Source organism: Chanodichthys erythropterus, chromosome 1 (assembly GCF_024489055.1).
Source record: "Chanodichthys erythropterus isolate Z2021 chromosome 1, ASM2448905v1, whole genome shotgun sequence".
Taxonomy (NCBI): domain Eukaryota; kingdom Metazoa; phylum Chordata; class Actinopteri; order Cypriniformes; family Xenocyprididae; genus Chanodichthys; species Chanodichthys erythropterus.
Genome location: NC_090221.1, coordinates 36,246,115 through 36,267,338, shown reverse-complemented (window position 1 = coordinate 36,267,338; position 21,224 = coordinate 36,246,115). Strand labels below are relative to the sequence as shown.

The 21,224-nt window shown below is 37.0% G+C and overlaps 1 protein-coding gene across 1 annotated transcript in view; it reads right to left on the bottom strand.

Annotated features, from left to right (window-relative positions):
* frmpd1b (FERM and PDZ domain containing 1b) overlaps positions 1-21,224 on the bottom strand; it is a 53,854-nt gene that overhangs the window by 15,616 nt on the left and 17,014 nt on the right. The window contains exons 3-4 of the mRNA XM_067383639.1: positions 14,654-14,761; positions 6,452-6,612 (exon numbers count right to left, since the gene is read on the bottom strand). Coding sequence (XP_067239740.1) covers positions 6,452-6,612; positions 14,654-14,757 — 265 coding nt within the window. The 5' untranslated portion in view covers positions 14,758-14,761. The remainder of the gene's footprint in view (positions 1-6,451; positions 6,613-14,653; positions 14,762-21,224) is intronic.

Sequence of the window (21,224 nt, the reverse complement as noted above, 5' to 3'; positions counted from 1 at the left end):
TTCAATATGCAAACACAGAACAAAACAGAGGTGGTTAAAACTACACAGCCTAAGATAGGTTTGATATTGAGAGACGCAGCCGAATTTGCGCATATCAGGGAGCTCGCGTTTTACTTTCGCTTTCGAATTCGCGATTGCACGTACTCTGTAAATAGAGAGTGGAGCTCATTCTAAGATAAGACATTTTTCAACAAATCCTTCACCATGGTCATCTCACCTTACTCACGTGATTCCTGATTCACTGTGTGCGACTCTGCAGCTCATGCTGGATGAGCAGAGCAGATGTTTACAATAATTTGAAGTGGCTGTTATCCAACTGAATTAAATGTTTTTTATTTCTATAACAAAAAGCAAAATGACAGTAGAGACGGTGCCGCGGTGGGCACAGTAATGTAATGTAAATGTAATACTAATTTCTGTCATGTACACACAGACAAGATGTTGGGATCCAAGCGCAGCATTTATTTGGTAATCCACAGGCGTATATCACAAAACAGGCAAGGGTCAAAATCCAAGGAACAGTCCACAAAAACAGACAGCCAGAGATACAGACGTGCACATAACATAAGTCAACCAAGGACATAAATAGACAGACACTAATGAGGAAACACAAAACAGCTGGGTGCAATGACATGGGATAATGAGTCCGGGAAGTGTGTTATGGGTAATGTAGTCCAAGGGGTGAAAACAAGAGTCTGGGATGGACTGCCCTCTAGTGGCCGATTAGGGCACTCTCACTAGTGATCATGACAATTTCACCCTCAAGCTCCATCATGGCAATTTTCACCAATTGGCAATTTCAGTTTTTCACCTCAATGTAGAGCTTAGATCGGGCCCAACAAATCAAGCCCGTCCCGAGCCCAGCCCGACACGTTCACTGTAATTATGAGCCCGATTTAAACCCGACCATTTTTAACATGTGGGCCGTTATAACCTGGGGCAACGCAGGTGCTGCTGTGCTAGATCATTTAGGCTACAGGGGGGAGCTGCACAGTTATATATATATATTATATAAATACTATTAATAAATGAACAAAAATTGGCCACTCAATATTAAATATTCAATTATTTTAATGATCATAATCAAAGTTTTAATTTTATTAAATTGAACAAGCACAACATTCAGCATTCAATCAAATATCCTTAAAGATTAATTATTATTAATAATGTTACTTACATACTGTTATTTCAACATAATATGTGTGTCAGTGACAGTGCGTTACGAGTTTTAAATGGTGTAAGTGACCGCGACGCGCCGGCGCCTCCATGTCATTATTATATTGTCTGCTATATTGCTTTTTATGTATTAAATCCAGGCAATTGGTTGATGAAAAATGTATTAAAATTAAGATACAATTGATACTAAATGAAATTTAGAAATAAAACAGTAGGCTACTACAGACTCTTTTTGTACAAATTGCAGCACATTCATTTAATTCTGAATTTTGCACATGTAAGTTTTTGTTTGTGCATAGAAAAACATATCTGTAACATTTATCAAGTTCATAATTGTGCGTGCATTTATTAATTATTATCTTAATGAAAAATATGACAAGGAAGAAGCATGTAAACTGCGTTGTTTGTTTATTCAGAAGTGCCCGTTTTTTTGCTGTCATAGGCGAGCAGCGTGCCGCGATTAATGAACGAGACAAAGCCAACACATATGTTGTCACTCCTCACGACTAGTTTAAAATGTTTCCATACCTCCAATTTTCCTCCAAACTTGCTCAAAGTTAATTTTCCTTTTTTAATTTTTTTCTTTGCTTCTTCAAGAGCTCTACCTCAATGACAAATCTTGTCAAATTTTAATATTGCAAGATCTCGTGGCACAGGATTTTGTCACTAATCCACTGATTAAAATGATTTGATTTGATTTACTGATCATCAATTTTCGGAATGAAAGATTGATAAACTACAGTCAAATTTTGAATGCTTTTAAAAGGAGACTTTTATGCTCATCAAGGCTGCATTTATTTGTTTAAAAACACAGTAATATTGTGAAATATTATTCCAATGTAAAATAGCCATTTTTTCTATGTGAATATATAGTAAAGTGTAATTTATTCCTGAATTTTCAGCATCATTACTCCAGTCTTCAGTGTCACATGATCCTTCAGAAATCATTCTAATATGATGATACATTTATTATTATTATCATCATCATCAGTGAATATGTTAGGGCTTTATTCAAATCACCATCCCTAAAAGTTAAAGTGATGCCCTCCTTCACACACGCCACTAGTGAATGCACACTATTGAGAAAGTTGCATTGTTAATTCATTATTAATGTCACGTCTGGTGCTTCTGTGGATTGAGTGTCTGCATTGCTCTGTTCTGCCATTTACACTCATTTGTCTTCAAGCCAAAATATACACACATACACATACACACAATCTGCCCTGACAACATCCCCTTAGTCCCAACCATCTCTCCCTCTCCGTCTCCTCTCACATAATTATGTGCTGTAGGGCTGTGAGGTTCTCCCTCTGGGCTTTTATCAGCTGTTTCTGCTGCAAAAAAAGACAGAAGTCAGCACTGCAGAATGATTGTGTGTGTGAGAACGCAAGTTCACACAACAGTTTTGCTGCAAGATCTAGAGAGCGGCCGTGCCGTCTACAGTCTGTATAGGCAGACTAAAATTGAACCTTATAAGTGGCTAACTTGGATTTGAAGTGCTCTACAAATGGTGGGAAACATCTTCAGTTTCATGGACAGACTTGCTACAAATGTCTTGCTAAAAATGTCAGCGGAGTCTCTGTAACTAGGGCAATGATGTTGATGTGCAACAAAGACTTTAGATATACAAAGACAGTGCACTCATATTAATAAGTCTGCTTTCTAAATAAAACCGCCAATCACTGATTATGAAGTCATCATGTCACTGCAGCTGTCGTTGTGTTGAGGAATCGAGTCCCCCCAGGAATCAGGTCTCCTTTAGGACCCCGAGTGACCCCTTTGGTTCGCAAATTAAGATATTTTTGTTGAAATCCGATGGCTCAGTGAGGCCTGCATATGATGTTTCCTCTCTCAAGATCCATTAATATACTAAAAACATATTTAAATCAGTTCATGTGAGTACAGTGGTTCAATATTAATATTATAAAACGATGAGAATATTTTTGGTGCACCAAAATAACGACTTATATAGTGATGGCCGATGTCAAAACACTGCTTCAGGAAGCTTCGGAGCGTTAAGAATCAGTGTGTCGAATCAGCGATTCGGAGCGCCAAAGTCACGTGATTTCAGCAGTTTGACATGTGATCCGAATCATGATTCGATACACTGATTCTTAACGCTCTGAATCTTCCTGAAGCAGTGTTTTGACATCGGCCATCACTATATAAGTCGTTATTTAATTTTTTTGGCGCACCAAAAATATTCTCGTCACTTTATAATATTAATATTGAACCACTGCACTCACATGAACTGATTTAAATATGTTTTTAGTACATTTATGGATCTTGAGAGAGAAAATGTCATTGCTGGCTATGCAGGCCTCACTGAGCCATCGGATTTCATCAAAAATATCTTAATTTGCACTCTGAAGAGTAACGATGGACTTACAGGTGTGGAATGTAATGAGGGTGAGTAATTATTTTCATTTTTGGGTGAACTAACCCTTTATTTTATTAAAAATGTATAATAGTAATATTATATACTATATCACATTGCTATTATTGAGCACATTTACATGCACACCAGTAACCTGACAACACAAGTAAACCATGTTTACATGACTTTATTAAAACATCAGGTTATTTTCCTGTAGTGACGTCAAAAAATAATCATTTGCATATCTGACTCTGAGTACTGTTATGTCAGTTGTGATGTTAAATAAAGCTTGCAACATGTCAGCGAGAAACTTACGGCTCATATATTATTCTCTCATGCCGTTACAGTTGCAGTGTTTTGACTGACCACTTCTACTTCTGCTGCACGAGAGATGAGAACACATTTTTACAATTTTCTGGGTCTTGAAAGAGTCTGTGTTTATGATATTTCCTTCTTCCTTTCCCGCAAAATGCTCGCTCTGTCTGGATGCATTTGAAATCAGCACTAAGGATGTGTTTCTGTCACGTACCACACATGCACACTTCAATAAGCAGACAGAAAGCAGGTTAATGCCACACGAAATCAGTGTAAGAGGCAAATCCGACCGGTTTACGCTCAAGCTGTTTATGACAATACTCCAATAAAAGAATACGGGGTACAGCGTTTACATGACCACGCTCATTGTCGGCTTATTAAGCATAATCGGCTTAAGAACGTGCATGTAAACGCACTCATTGTGTAAAATTAATATTAAATTACTTTTAAAGAACAGAGTATGTTTCATCCCTATCCTTATAAATAAAATACATGTTTAGGCATTGTTTCCTGTTTGTTTTATTATGCAACAAACAGGTATTCATTTTATATTTCAAGCATGTTGTTTGTGCACTTAATGCCATAAACATCACGCAATAGTGAAATAGATTATAATTAGTCAAGACATCGCGCTAACAACTTTTGATCAGGCATTACCGCATGGGTCCTAAAGGAGACCAGATTTCCGGTGGGAGACTTGATTTTCCCATTCAAGCAGACAAGACTTGGTCTTAGATGCTCAAAACAGCTGCAAATATGGCCAAATATTTCCTTGAAAGACTTTGATGTGCAATTAATCTCTGAGCCTCTTTTCTGTGAAATTGGTTTGGTTTTATAATGCTGTTTTCTCCCCACTGTGAAGACCTAGTGCATGAAGTAAACAATGTGTAAAAAAATCTGGGATAATTCATGCACCCTCATAATGAGATTATAATGAGATTTAGGCAATATTGCAATTAAACTTTATCTCATGTAAACACAATACTTCAATTAAAGTGATGCAATTAAGCTCATAATTGTAGTAACTATGATTGTAGTAAAATATGTGGTGCATGTCCATTTTAATCGCAATAAACAAGCATGTAAACGCTTTAATCGCATCAATTCCATTTAATGCGCTCGCTGCAATGCATTCTGGTATTGACTTCTGTCAACGATACATGCTGCCATAGATTTTGGCCATAATATTGAAATTCTGGATTCTATGTGTGTGAGATATTGTGGTGTCAGTAAGAGTTCAGAATGGGAATAAATGCAATCAGCTTGTGTCAGTGCATGTTTGAGAGGAAGAGATGATGTGTGAAGGAGCTTGTGCACCTGCATCTTAATGAATTACATAAACGAGAGAGGAGCAGGTGTTCAGCTCACACACACCAGCTCAAGTGTCACGTCCTTTCTCACGGTTCCACCATCAGAGAGCGTGAACATTCAGTCTGATGCAGAAGTGAGATTTATAGACACAAACATCCAGAGGAAAAGGCTATAAAGGAGATTTTTCTCAGGATGAACATTTGAGAAGCAGGAGAGAGTTTCTTACGAAGGGTTGTCATAGTTAACTGAAACTAAAACTAAATCCATTTTTGTTGCTTTAAATAAAATAAACATTAACTGAAATAAAGTAAAATATAAAAATTCAACTAGTTGCCATATACTAAATCAAATAAAATTAATAAAAAAAATATACAATAAAAAAATGACAAAAACACACAACAAAATTACTAAAACTTTAACTAAAATTAAGATGAAAATGACAAATATAAAATAAAAACTGATTAAAAGGATTACTAAAACTATATAACAAAAAAAATTACTAAAACTTTAACTAAAATTAATATGAAAAATAAAATATAAAAATAAAAACTGATTCAAAATTTTAATAAAAACTATATATTAAACAAACTAACTAAAATGACAATAAAAATATAAAATAAAAATGTATTCAAAATATAAATAAAAACATATATATATATATATATATATATATATATATATATATATATATATGTAGGAACACAACATTCCTATGTAGGAAGACAAAAAATGAAAAATAAAAATAAAAACTAATTCATAATAGTATTAGAAACTATATAATTAAAAAAATAACTTTACAAAAAAATGACAAACAAAAAATATTAAAACTTTAATTAAAATGAAAATTAAAAAATATAAAAACAAAAACAAACATATTAATAAAAACTATATAATTCCAGAAACTGAACAAAAACAACTAATTTACTAAAACTTTAACTAAAATTATAATGAAAATTGAAAATATAAAACTAATTCAAAATAGTAATAGAAACTACAAAAAAAAGGTAAATTACAAAAACTTTAACTATAATGAAAATGGAAAATATACAGAAAAAAAAACTGTTATTAACTGTTATTAATACATAATAATCTTCTTAGAAGCCTCTATTTTATCTTATTGGTGTCTCTGAGAAATATAACAGAGCTCATTTGTACTCTTTCTGTCCTCTGGGCACATTTTCTCACGCACAGTAAGGAGAGTATCCAAACCCGGCTTCACTTAGATCATAATCTGTGTTTAAAAACAACCTGCTCCAGCGTGTGTGCGCGCACCTGGAGTGACGTCCCTGACCAGCAGGGGGTGCTGTGCTGAGAGAGTGAAGCCATGGGAGTCCAGGACGGCGTCTCTGATCACCTCCACCGTCACCTTCACAGGGAAGTTCTGCTGACCCGAATCCCCAGAGCGAGACCTCCTGCCTCCTAAAATACGCTCCCTTTGAGAGAGAAAGAGAATAAGAATAAAAAGTTAAAAAATGTCTTTACTGTCCATTTGATTAATTTAATGCATCCTTGCTTAACAAAAGCAAGCAATGATGAATCAAAAAAAAAAATCTCGCTAAGCAGAATATTTAAGCTTCACAAAGCTGGAATTTATGGTTGGGCCCATCTGGAAAGCAAGGCCATAAACCTGCGACTCTAATTAATGGAAAACAGTACTATGATCTGATTAGTGTTCTTTTCCTCTGTCTGGATGGGTTTAGAGAAAACCAAACGATGGCTTCAACCCACACAGTCTGTGAAACACATGGGGTTTGGTGGTTGCTCTGTGTGTTGTTCACAGTCCATGTGACATTGCATCATCAAAGTGTGCACTACATCAAAAGAAGACTACAAGGGATGAGGACGGCACCATTTGGGACAGAGCCTAAATCAACCATCTTCCATGACTGCATCTAAACGTCATTAAAGCGGCTTCTGAAGTTCTGGAGCTCCAAATGTGAAGGACGTTTCCACATTCCCAGCTAAAAAAAACATATTTGTTCCCATTAACGTTATTTCTGAATGTTCTCGGAATGTTCAAAACATCCAGTTTAAAGGAACATTCCAGTTTATCATTCTATAAACATTATGTGAACGTTACTTTAGAATGTTCTCTGGACGTTCTGAAACAAGAAGTAACATTCTTAAAAGTTAGACGAACATCCAACTAAAACATTTCAGAACTCCATGAACGATGTATAGATAATGTTTTTGTGTTAACATTATTAAAGACCGGATTACTTTGAACGAACATATTAATATTACTGGAAGAATGTTTGTTCATAACTTTAAAAGAACCTTGGCAGAACGTTCTGAGAAAGTTCCCTGTTAGTTGGGATTATAGGCTTCTCTGTCCAAAAAATGGTGCAAAGCTTCATTCACGAACTGAATTTATCCTAGTGTTGTCAAAAGTACCGACTTTCATACCAAGTCAAAACTGAAATTTTCAGAAGCGTCGCCTCTGATTGGCCATTGTGTTCATGTGCTCATCAGACATGTTTGTGATTGGCTACAATGATCAACGCTTCAAAAGAACATATTGTAATAAATAGACATATTTTACACAGAAACACACAGGAGTGTTTGAAAGCAGCTCTTTCAAAATGCTTTTAAAGGATTAGTTCACTTTCAAATAAAATTTGCTGATAATTTACTCACCCCCATGTCATCCAAGATGTTAGTTTTACAGTTTCAGTGCAGCTTCAAAGAGCTTTAAGGTGCGTCTCATTACGTTTGCATCAACTTACACCTAATAAAGTTTACTGTAGCTATTTAATGTGGCCGCTCCGTTTTTCCAGTCATTTTGTCAAAATCTCACATTATTAAAGATGAAGACTTTTTAAGACAGTCTTGGCTGAGACACTCTTCTCGCTCCTCAAATACATAAAACATTATATATAGTGTTTTTTTTGGTAAAGAAAACACTGTATTTATTCAAAGAACCAGTTTTTTATTTACGCTTGCATTGCAAACAAGCAGAGACGCTCGCGGAGGGGCGGAGTTATGAGGTTTGACTGACAGCTTGAAGAGCCAAGGTTTAGTCACAAGCTCTTTTCAATACTTTTCATACAATAAAAATGTGCAAAACCCACAAAGAGACATAAACGGTGACCGATATTAATGATTTATGACAAAAAATAAAAATGACGAAATATGGAGATACAAGGTTTCCCCTGAAATTACCACGAACAATTTGTCCCAGGAACTTTTTTTCCCCCAGACCTGTTTCCATTACAGTCTAAAGTACTGTGAAGATTGTTCTGGTGACGCAGGACTGCACATGACTTTCCAGTTCCCGCTGGATTTCATCCTCTGCATATAAGCTTAATAAAGCCTGAACTGCGTCATAGATCCATCGGTCGTAATTTTTAAAAATGGTGGTTGAAATAAAATGCTGCGTGTACTACCCGGGTGTGTCTCATACGTTCTGAAAAGTGAAGCCACGGGCTCTTTGATCGCCCCCTGGAGGCTGGATGCAGTACAGGTCATAAACCCCGCCCTCTCAATGCAGTCGAATGAGACTTCAGTGAAAACTTAAAAATAAATTCTGCTTCAAATAAAACTTTATGAAAAATGGTTTTGGTCATTTAAGGTAGTTGTTATCACACTGATATATATTCAATTGTTCGTTTTTGTGATGATTTAGATTTTAGCTAGCAATTTGATGCTATAAAAACGGGGCGTGTCGTCATTGATTCGAAGTTGATTGACAGGTTGTCTGAGGACTGTCGGAGCTTCGAGGGGAGATTGAAGATGTATTAACTAACTGTTAATTTTCGATTTCTTTGTTATTTAACACCAACAAAATGAGTTGTTCAGCAGTAAACTGTACTAACCGACCTACAGGATCTGACGGATCACTGAACCTTTTTCTGTAACATTAAATATGGGTGTTATAAGCTAATTAATAAATGTTATTAGTTAAGATAACACACCTAATGTTAACAATGTCGGGAAAAAGCAGGTGATCGTTATCTGGCAGTTACTTATTATTTTTATGGGTATAAAATAATAAATATAGCTGCGAGCAGCGATGGCGGGCCCAAGCCCGGTGGCACCGCCACCCCGGTGGCTTCAGGGCAACTGTGCACAGCGGGCAATAGGCACTTAAAACGGTTAAACATCAAAGGACTATGTCAAATTCACTCCACATTTACTGCACTACAAGGTGCCGCTATAGACCCCCTCCTCCCTGCCCATTTTCAAAGGATTACATGTGCCAAGTTTTAACATTATTCTGATGAATTTTGAAGCAAATCAGGTAAAAATAAGAGGGTGATCTCAATGTATGCTGAAAGTGACACATTTTCTACTTCCAGTTGGTGGCGCTATGACTTTGAATCACAATAGTCAAATCCATGTGATCAGCCTTGTACAACGAAGACTAAGCCAAAGTTTCATCAAAATCAATTAATGTATGCAGAAGTTATAACACTTTGTTTCCCTTTTCTTGCCATAAATTCGTTGCCTCGCCACGGCCAAACCGTTTGAGATATCCAAAATCCGTTTGCAATTAAACAACTTCAATGTGTTAGCAACAAGTTAAAAAAGCTTGGTGTAAATTGGATAAACCCTGTAGGAGTAGTAGTATAAAATTCATAGCCTGTTTTTTCAAAAAATTAACATTCAAACCAAAATAGCTGACTTCCTGTTGGTCGGAGCTAATGAATGTAAATTAGAAAATTGTCCGGCTTGATGAGAATAATATGTGTACCGAGTTTGGTGACTGTAGGAAAAACTAACCCCCCCACTTTTGTCAAAAGGTGGCGCTACTGAGCCCCTCCACCACGCCCATTTCTATGGCTTTGTCCATGTCTACTGGTTGACAATATTGATGTGTGTGTCGAGTTTCATGCAATTTGAAGCATGTTAAGAGCCTCAAAAACACTCAAGAATATTATTACAGTTTGACCTGTTGCCATGGCAACAATATTTCAAATATCAAAAATCCTGTCATAGGTCTACATCTGCTGTGTATTGACATTACACTGATGAAGTTTGAAGCAAATCAGGTAAAAATAAGAGGGTGATCTCAAAGCATTTTAAAAGTGATACACTTCTTGCTGCCATTTGGTGGCGCTATAACTTTGACTCACAATAGTTACATCCATGTGATCAGACTACTACAACCAACACACTCCTGAAGTTTCATAAACATCAATCAATGTATGCAGAAGTTATAACACATTTCCTGTTTCCCTTTTCTCGCCATAAATTCGTTGCCTCGCCACGGCCAAACCGTTTGAGATATCCAAAATCCGTTTGCAATTAAACAACTTCAATGTGTTCGCAACAAGTTAAAAAAAGCTTGGTGTAAATTGGATAAACCCTGTAGGAGTAGTAGTATAAAATTCATAGCCTGTTTTTTCAAAAAATTAACATTCAAACCAAAATAGCTGACTTCCTGTTGGTCGGAGCTAATGAATGTAAATTAGAAAATTGTCCGGCTTGATGAGAATAATATGTGTACCGAGTTTGGTGACTGTAGGAAAAACTAACCCCCCCACTTTTGTCAAAAGGTGGCGCTACTGAGCCCTCCACCACGCCCATTTCTATGGCTTTGTCCATGTCTACTGGTTGACAATATTGATGTGTGTGTCGAGTTTCATGCAATTTGAAGCATGTTAAGAGCCTCAAAAACACTCAAGAATATTATTACAGTTTGACCTGTTGCCATGGCAACAATATTTCAAATATCAAAAATCCTGTCATAGGTCTACATCTGCTGTGTATTGACATTACACTGATGAAGTTTGAAGCAAATCAGGTAAAAATAAGAGGGTGATCTCAAAACATTTTAAAAGTGATACACTTCCTGCTGCCAGTTGGTGGCGCTATAACTTTGACTCACAATAGTCACATCCATGTGATCAGACTCCTATAACGAACACACTCGTGAAGTTTCATAAAGATCAATATATGTATTAAGACGTTATAACACATTTCCTGTTTCCTTTTTCTCGCCATAAATTCGTTGCCTCGCCACGGCCAAACCGTTCGAGATATCAAAATCCCCTGGCAATTTTTAATCATCAGTGTCTTGACTTCATGCTGACCGAGTTTGGTGGCGATCGGATTAATCGTCTAGGAGGAGTATATCAAATTCCAGAGCATGCGTTTTTCAAACAACCCTTAATAGCTGACTTCCTGTTGGCATGGCGATTAACTTAGAGCGCGAAAGTTGTTCGGCCCGATGAGGTCTATATGTGTACCGAGTTTCATACTAATACGTGCAAGCGTGTTTAATATATGGACCAAATTTTCAGACTTTTTTCAAGGGGGCGCTGTCGAGCCCCCTGCCACGCCCGGGTACCAGCCACTCGGGCGTCCTAATGGCCGCGGATTCCAATGTGTGTGCCAATTTTCAAGAGTTTTTGAGCATGTTAAGGCCCCCAAAAAGCCCCGGAAGACGGAAAAAAAAAAAAAAAAAAAAATAATAACGAGCAGCGATGGCGGGCCCAAGCCCGGTGGCACCGCCACCCCGGTGGCTTCAGGGCAACTGTGCACAGCGGGCAATAGGCACTTAAAACGGTTAAACATCAAAGGACTATGTCAAATTCACTCCACATTTACTGCACTACAAGGTGCCGCTATAGACCCCCTCCTCCCTGCCCATTTTCAAAGGATTACATGTGCCAAGTTTTAACATTATTCTGATGAATTTTGAAGCAAATCAGGTAAAAATAAGAGGGTGATCTCAATGTATGCTGAAAGTGACACATTTTCTGCTTCCAGTTGGTGGCGCTATGACTTTGAATCACAATAGTCAAATCCATGTGATCAGCCTTGTACAACGAAGACTAAGCCAAAGTTTCATCAAAATCAATTAATGTATGCAGAAGTTATAACACTTTGTTTCCCTTTTCTTGCCATAAATTCGTTGCCTCGCCACGGCCAAACCGTTTGAGATATCCAAAATCCGTTTGCAATTAAACAACTTCAATGTGTTAGCAACAAGTTAAAAAAAAGCTTGGTGTAAATTGGATAAACCCTGTAGGAGTAGTAGTATAAAATTCATAGCCTGTTTTTTCAAAAAATTAACATTCAAACCAAAATAGCTGACTTCCTGTTGGTCGGAGCTAATGAATGTAAATTAGAAAATTGTCCGGCTTGATGAGAATAATATGTGTACCGAGTTTGGTGACTGTAGGAAAAACTAACCCCCCCACTTTTGTCAAAAGGTGGCGCTACTGATCCCCTCCACCACGCCCATTTCTATGGCTTTGTCCATGTCTACTGGTTGACAATATTGATGTGTGTGTCGAGTTTCATGCAATTTGAAGCATGTTAAGAGCCTCAAAAACACTCAAGAATATTATTACAGTTTGACCTGTTGCCATGGCAACAATATTTCAAATATCAAAAATCCTGTCATAGGTCTACATCTGCTGTGTATTGACATTACACTGATGAAGTTTGAAGCAAATCAGGTAAAAATAAGAGGGTGATCTCAAAGCATTTTAAAAAGTGATACACTTCTTGCTGCCATTTGGTGGCGCTATAACTTTGACTCACAATAGTTACATCCATGTGATCAGACTACTACAACCAACACACTCCTGAAGTTTCATAAACATCAATCAATGTATGCAGAAGTTATAACACATTTCCTGTTTCCCTTTTCTTCGCCATAAATTCGTTGCCTCGCCACGGCCAAACCGTTTGAGATATCCAAAATCCGTTTGCAATTAAACAACTTCAATGTGTTAGCAACAAGTTAAAAAAAGCTTGGTGTAAATTGGATAAACCCTGTAGGAGTAGTAGTATAAAATTCATAGCCTGTTTTTTCAAAAAATTAACATTCAAACCAAAATAGCTGACTTCCTGTTGGTCGGAGCTAATGAATGTAAATTAGAAAATTGTCCGGCTTGATGAGAATAATATGTGTACCGAGTTTGGTGACTGTAGGAAAACTAACCCCCCCACTTTTGTCAAAAGGTGGCGCTACTGAGCCCCTCCACCACGCCCATTTCTATGGCTTTGTCCATGTCTACTGGTTGACAATATTGATGTGTGTGTAGAGTTTCATGCAATTTGAAGCATGTTAAGAGCCTCAAAAACACTCAAGAATATTATTACAGTTTGACCTGTTGCCATGGCAACAATATTTCAAATATCAAAAATCCTGTCATAGGTCTACATCTGCTGTGTATTGACATTACACTGATGAAGTTTGAAGCAAATCAGGTAAAAATAAGAGGGTGATCTCAAAACATTTCAAAAGTGATACACTTCCTGCTGCCAGTTGGTGGCGCTATAACTTTGACTCACAATAGTCACATCCATGTGATCAGACTCCCTATAACGAACGCACTCGTGAAGTTTCATAAAGATCAATATATGTATTAAGACGTTATAACACATTTCCTGTTTCCTTTTTCTCGCCATAAATTCGTTGCCTCGCCACGGCCAAACCGTTCGAGATATCAAAAATCCCCTGGCAATTTTTAATCATCAGTGTCTTGACTTCATGCTGACCGAGTTTGGTGGCGATCGGATTAATCGTCTAGGAGGAGTATATCAAATTCCAGAGCATGCGTTTTTCAAACAACCCTTAATAGCTGACTTCCTGTTGGCGTGGCGATTAACTTAGAGCGCGAAAGTTGTTCGGCCCGATGAGGTCTATATGTGTACCGAGTTTCATACTAATACGTGCAAGCATGTTTAACATATGGACCAAATTTTCAGACTTTTATCAAGTGGGCGCTGTCTAGAACCCCTGCCACGCCCGGGTACCAGCCTCTCCGGCGTCCTAATGGCCGCGGATTCCAATGTGTGTGCCAATTTTCAAGAGTTTTTGAGCATGTTAAGGCCCCCAAAAAGCCCCGGAAGACGGAAAAAAAAAAAAAAAAAAAATAATAATAATCCTTAGAAGAACAAGAGGGCCCTGCGCGAATTTTCGCTTGGGCCCTAATAATCCTTAGAAGAACAAGAGGGCCCTGCGCGAATTTTCGCTTGGGCCCTAATTAGCAGGACAAAACTAATGATAGCTTACTCTAATTACAGCAATCGATCTCCTGTAACATTAGTTGAACTTGATTTAAAATGGCAGGACCGTTTCTGACGATTTAGAGTTGTTTCTAGTGGCATATTATATTGATTTTATCTACTGAATTTGCTGTTTTAAAAGTATTATTGCTCTAGAAATAGAATAGCCTATTATTTTATAGGTAGAATTTTAAATTGTATATAATTTTTATAGTCTATTTAAAATACATGAATGATGACGCAGTCGTCTGGGCGGAAGTTTGATATCGCGACTCCGCCTCCGGCTCCACTGACGGTTCCTTCTGCGCATGCCCAGGCTCCAAACTTACGTATTGCGTAACATGTCAGCGCCCATTCGGTCGGCCATTTTGGCTTCAGTTCATTACAATGGAAGGAAGCGACGTCGCGTCGTCCATCTTTTTTTACAGTCTATGGTACTACCCCAAAGTCCCTAGCAGCTTATGTGTGTGTGCGAGTGTGTGTGTGTGTGTGTGTGTGGTTACTCACCTGCTGAGAGAGTCTCGAGAACGGCGCAGCCATTTCCCCACCACCTGCTCCACCCGACGGACCCTGCGTGGAGATCGACTTCTGCTTCTCTCTCTCTCCTCCATCTAACTGAAAGACAGAAGGACAGAGAGAATGAGAGAGAGAGATGAGTCAACAGAGAATACTAATCTAAACTCAACATCAGCATTGGCCATCATTTTCTTTGAAGTCAAATCTGAAGTTTTGAGGCATGTAGTCCATGTTGTATGCTTTTTAAAAATGTTTTTTTTAGTCTCTTCTGCTCACCACAGCAAAACTACAGTAAAAACAGTGAGAAATTATTACTATTTACAATAAATGTTTTCTATGTGAATATATAGTAAAGTGTAATTTATATCCAGTGATTTTCAGCATCATTACTCCAGTCTTCAGTGTCACATGATCCGTCAGAAAACATTCTAATATGATGATTTGCTGCTCAAGAAACATTTATGATTATTATCAATGTTGAAAATGTTGAAAATTTTATTTTTCGGGATTCTTTAATGAATAGAAAGTTCAACAGAACAGCATTTATTTGAAATAGAATCTTTTGTAACATTATAAATGTCACTTTTGATCACTTTAATGCATCCTTTCTGTATAAAAGTAAAAATGTATTTCAAAAAAAGTCTTGATGCCATCATCTTGCACTCTAAATTGCTGTCCAATCAAATGCTCTAAAACGAAAATGTCTCTCCCTCTAATTTCACCTGCTTCTGACGAGCAACAGCAAGTATCAAGTTTGATGCATGTGATTTAATCTAAAGACTATTGAGCATTCCTGTTTCAACAGGAAACACATCAGCACAGGAAATAACCTCAACAAGTGATTTCACAGAGCCAACATGAAATGACATTCACAACCCATTTTGCATCTGTAAATGAGTAAACTCCTTCAGCTACTGATGTATTTCCAAGTGAAACAGACGCAGTTGATTTCATTCATATCCTCTCTCTCTCTCTCTCTCCTGTCTGCGCGGAGGGTTTTATATATGCTAATAGCGGCGGCACACAGTCATGAGGTGACACCAGGCCTGACATTTAGAGGACAATCTACGTCACAACAGACAAGATATCACATGCATAATAACATCACCCATCTACAGATGATAGAAACACACACTGAAGCACTGCAACACACACACATTCAACCTGTCCAATTACCTGAACGTCTTCTCTCGCTCCTCTGGACATCTGCTGCTACAAACACACATGCATCTCACTCTCTCTCTTAGCCACTCACTGTTGTAAGTGTGTGTTATCTCTGCAGTCAGACGCAAGGGAGCCCTTACACACTCACTCCATCACTCACAAACCACAACTGCTCTAAACTGAGTGTGTGTGTGTGTGTGTGTGTGTGTGTGTGTGTGTGTGTGTGTGTGTGTGTGTGTGTGTGTGTGTGTGTGTGTGTGTGTGCGTGCTTGCAAACACATTCTGAACGTATGATCAATATGCACAGATTTTGTCCTCTGTGTTTCATCATGCTCAGAATAATCTGCCTGATTATGCACTGATTTGCATGGCATTGCATTGCTGGAGAGGGTCATCATGTGACCTTTTACCTTTGCTCTATGAGTCAACGATTGCGTACAGATTCCGTCTGTGAGGTTTGGTCATTATTTCAAAATGCAATGCAAGCTATGCTAAGCATATTAATCAACAAAACCAGACAGATACTCTGAGCAAGTACACAAACACAGATGCACGGCATTAAGCTTGACACATACACACAACAGTTAATGAACTTTAACTTGTTCAGAGCAATTTCAAATATGCTGAATATATTTTAAATATATTAAAAAAACTAATAAAAATTACAAAAGCCCATAAAAAAACTACTAAAACTTAAAACTAAAATGAAATCTAAAAAAATATGAAAGCTAATTCAAAATATTAATAAATAAATTAGAGCTAAAAATACGGACTATGTTTAAATATATATATATATATATATATATATATATATATATATATATATATATATATATATATATATATATATATATATATATATATATATAAACTAATAAAAATGACAAAAGCCTGTGACAAAATGACTAAAAAGCTAAACTTAAATTAAAATGAAAACTGGAAATATAAAAGTTAATTTAAATAAATTAGAGCTAAAAATACTAAATATATGTAAAAAATTTTAATTATATATATATATATATCTATATATATATGAAAAACTAATAATAATGACAAAAGCCTGTGACAAAATTACTAAAACTTAAATTAAATTGAAAACTGGAAATATAAAAGTCAATTCAAAATATTAATAAATAAATTAGAGCTAAAAATACTGAAAATATTTTAAATTTATATTTAAAAAAATAATAAAAATGATAAAAGCCCATGACAAAATAACTAAAACTTAAACTAAAATTAAATATGAAAATATAAAAGCTAATTCAAAATATTAATAAATAAATTAAAGCTAAAAATACTGAATATGTTTATATATATATATATATATATATATATATATATATATATATATATAATAATAAAAGCCTGTGACAAAATTACTAAAACATATATTAAATTGAAAACTGGAAATATAAAAATATATATATATAAATGCCCAAGACAAAATGAAATCTGAAAATACAAAAGCTAATTCAAAATATTAATAAATGCTATAATAATATATATAAAAATAACAACACTAAAATAACACTGTAGCTAGAATAGCTTATGTTCACATTCTCACAGGCCTAAAATATAACAAAAGCTGCCAGAATAAGAGAGATGAAATGTGGCGTGACCTCCTTCAAAGCTGCTGAAGCAGGCAAAGAAAGCCTGACAAAAGACCAGACCAGACCCGTTTTATGTGTGGTTTGTGTTACAGAACAATGATCATAAATCAGAGTTTCAGGCCTTTGAATGCAGACTTTAATTCTTAGGATTAATAATATGAACATAATATCAAAGTATGAGCAGCTGTAATAGTGATGCTTCAAAATATCATATCACTCCTAACATCCATGATCCGATGGTTCATTTCGAATATATTTAGAATCACTATTGCAAATGCTGCTTCATGCCATCTATGAAATTAAAACACATGTAAACCTAGTTTTATACGACCTCTTGACCTCCCTGAGCGCAGCTTCGTTTGCGGCTCTCGCGGGGCCGTGACAAACGTGATTAATCCCGCGTGCAATCAGAGCACTGAACATGTGTGTGCGTGTGAGGTATTAGTGGATTAGTACGCCCACCTAGTCAGGGTGTCATTTAGTCATTCGTGCTGATCCGGACTGATCCGGATCTTCAGATCTGAGAAGGGCAGCTGCGGGAGATGTTACAGGAATTTGGCTGCAGCGAACTAAAATGTTAATGTTAATTGGATGAAAGTTAAGTGACTGCAATGAATAAAACAGCAGGGTTTCGTGTAGAGAATTTATGCATGGTATGCAGCACACCTGTGTGTGTTTGTGTGTGTGTGTGTGTGTGCTGACTCAGGTAAAAGCTGCTGCCCTTGTGGAGTCATGAAGATGTCAGTTTCAACTCCTGTTCATCCATAAAATCATAGAACAGGTTTTCCTGCTTGAATGTTGATTATTTTCCTCATATTCTCCATTGTTGCAGCTCCTCTCTTCCCAGTCTGTCAGTAACGCTCTGTACTTTTCAGAAGGAGGGGCTTCATAGAGACAGGAACTAAACAATGTACTCTGATTGGTCGGCTGAAGCAGTGTGTTGTGATTGGTCATTATTTCTATATGGTGTGCGGAATGCCCTTATATGGACAAGGTGTGCGGAATGCCCTTATATAGACATGGTGTGCGGAACCCCCTTTATATGGACATGGTGTGTGGAACGCCCTTATTTGGAAATGGTGCGCGAAATGCCCTTATATGGACATGGTGCGCGGAACGCCCTTATATGGACATGGTGTGCGGAACACCCTTATTCGGACATGGTGTGCAGAATGCCCTTATACGGACATGGTGTGTGAAATGCCCTTATTTGGACATGGTGTGCGGAATGCCCTTATATGGACATGGTTTGGGCATGTTTTATGTAAAATACTAACCTTGGAACAAATTCATGTACATACATACGTGTTGTGAATAAGGCGGAAAGCTTTCGTGAGAAGTTCAAATGTGTGTAAAAATATGAATAGTGTACACAATTATTAGTGAATGAGACTAGAGGTCTTCACGGGTCCACTGGGATCTGAAAACCCGAGACCCGACCCTAGACCCGAGCGGGTTCGGGCCCAAAACTTCAGTGAGTGCCTCGGACACGGGTCGGGTTCGGTATTAGTGGTCTTGGGTCTCAGGTAATTTCAAATAAATGTGCTTTTTCCGAATGGACCAGAGAAGACCCGAATTCTTTTATTCTTTTCTATGGCAGGCGTTTAATAAAATTGTATCATTTAAAACAATTCGATGACAACGTTATCTCACTTTTTCAATGTACTCTCTGAATAATCTCTGGACTCGCATGGTTGCTTCCACATTGATAGCATTGCAGACAACACTAGCAAATCCAAATCCACTGGTCATAATTGAAAAACGAACTCAAAAATAACTTATATCCATCAGGCAGGCAATCATAAAGAAATAATAAATAAGTAAATAAATAAATTAAAGTAATGGAGCTGCGGCCAAATCAGTCAGCATGATGTTTTCCAACACATATGATACGCGGAAAGTGTGTATTATATGCACGTCAAACACGTACGTATCATATGCACACCAATGGTAATTTCTGTGTATAAATTGCACACCAAATAGAAACAGAAAATTGTGCTATTGATACGCACTTTCATGAGATCGAGCTAATTTTCTCTGACTGATTCTAATTTCATCGGGTCTACCTCGGGTCGGGTTTTTCTTTAAAAATAAATAATTTATGTACATCGAGTTCAGGTAAGATGTGGTTCGGGTTGATTCGGGTCAGGTACAGATTTACAGACCGCTAAATGAGACCCATTCACTCATCCAAAATTAATAAATCAATTATTTCACACACATAACTTTATATGGTGTAGAAAAAATTTTCACTTAGAAATTGCAAGTACATTTCACAAGCAATTACAAGGAAATGGCAAGTAACTTAAGTAGAAAAAGAAAACTTTGAAGTAGAAAAACTGAAAAAAAATAGAAAAACTTTTTTGTAAAACATGCTCCAATGATCTTTGTTTTATTTACAACTTTGAAAAGTCTGGTAGAAATCTAGTTTACATGCTACTAAAAGCCTCAAACTAAACTCAGAGTATATCTAATGGCAGTAACCCTGCAGATTCAGTAACCGATCAGGCATTTTCAACAAGTTCCTGCATCTGTTGTGTGTAATATGCATCAGACGGTGAGTAGATGGACGGTGAGTGGTCTGTCTGAGGCTGAAACTATATGGTCCTGGCCAAAATAAGATGTAGTGTGGATCAGACTGACAGTCAGGCTCTATTCAGCCTCAGTATTTCACTCACTTCTGTAATACACTGCAGGCTGTACAGTAAAACCGCTCACACTAACAATCACTCAGCATAAGTGATTTCTGCCAAACTCTGACAATCTCACTCCACTAACACTGCCTTATGTAAGCATCATTCAGACAAAATCATCGATTGACTGCAATCATTTTGTCACGCTCAAACTCTAATGACCTGCCATACTACTAGTGCGTACTATTCTTTGTATATAATGTTTACCATTTTAAATGTATGCATGTGTTTACTGTGATATACTGTATACATACATACATACATACATACATACATACATATATATATATATATATATTGCCAAAAGTATCGGGACACCCCTCACGCTTCTCTGTCTGGCAATCCGATGATGAGTCTGGGTTTGGCGGTTGCCAAGAGAACGGTACTTGCCTGACTGCATTGTGCCAAGTGTAAAGTTTGGTGGAGGGGTGGAGGGGGATTATGGTGTGGGGTTGTTTTTCAGGGGCTGGGCTTGAACCCTTAGTTCCAGTGAAAGGAACTCTTAACCCTCAGGGGTCTGAGGATATTTGGGGCCTTGGAGAAGTTTTGACATGCCCTGACATTTGTGCTTTTTCCAGTTGTTCATAAACATATTAATGGAAAAAAGTGTCATTACACTGTATTCAGCACAAACTAGGCTACCATAATATGTGAGGAACATGTATGTACATGTTTGTGTTTTTGAAGGAATAACGTTTATGCGTGGTTATTGAAAAAACAAAAAACTTAAGTCACTGAAATAAAGCCAAAAAATATATATTAAATATTTGTTCACAAGACATCTGGGTATTGGAGGTTGTAGACTAGAGTTTTTGCTTCAAAATGAGGTAAAAATTATGCTGCCTGCTTGTTCATATAAAACAATAGAGAGATTTAAATTTTCTAAAACAACTTTGGTCAAGAAACACAGTATGCGTGGAGACGTGAATCATCATGAATAATGGGTGATTCTCACCTGAGAAGACAAAAGAATCGCATAAAGAGCTCTAATGAGCTGCATAAATAATGAGCTCTTTCAGACAGTTAGGCTGTGAGAAAACCCTCTGTGATCATGTCTCAAATCTCATCATAATGTAAATCAAACACACAGAAAAA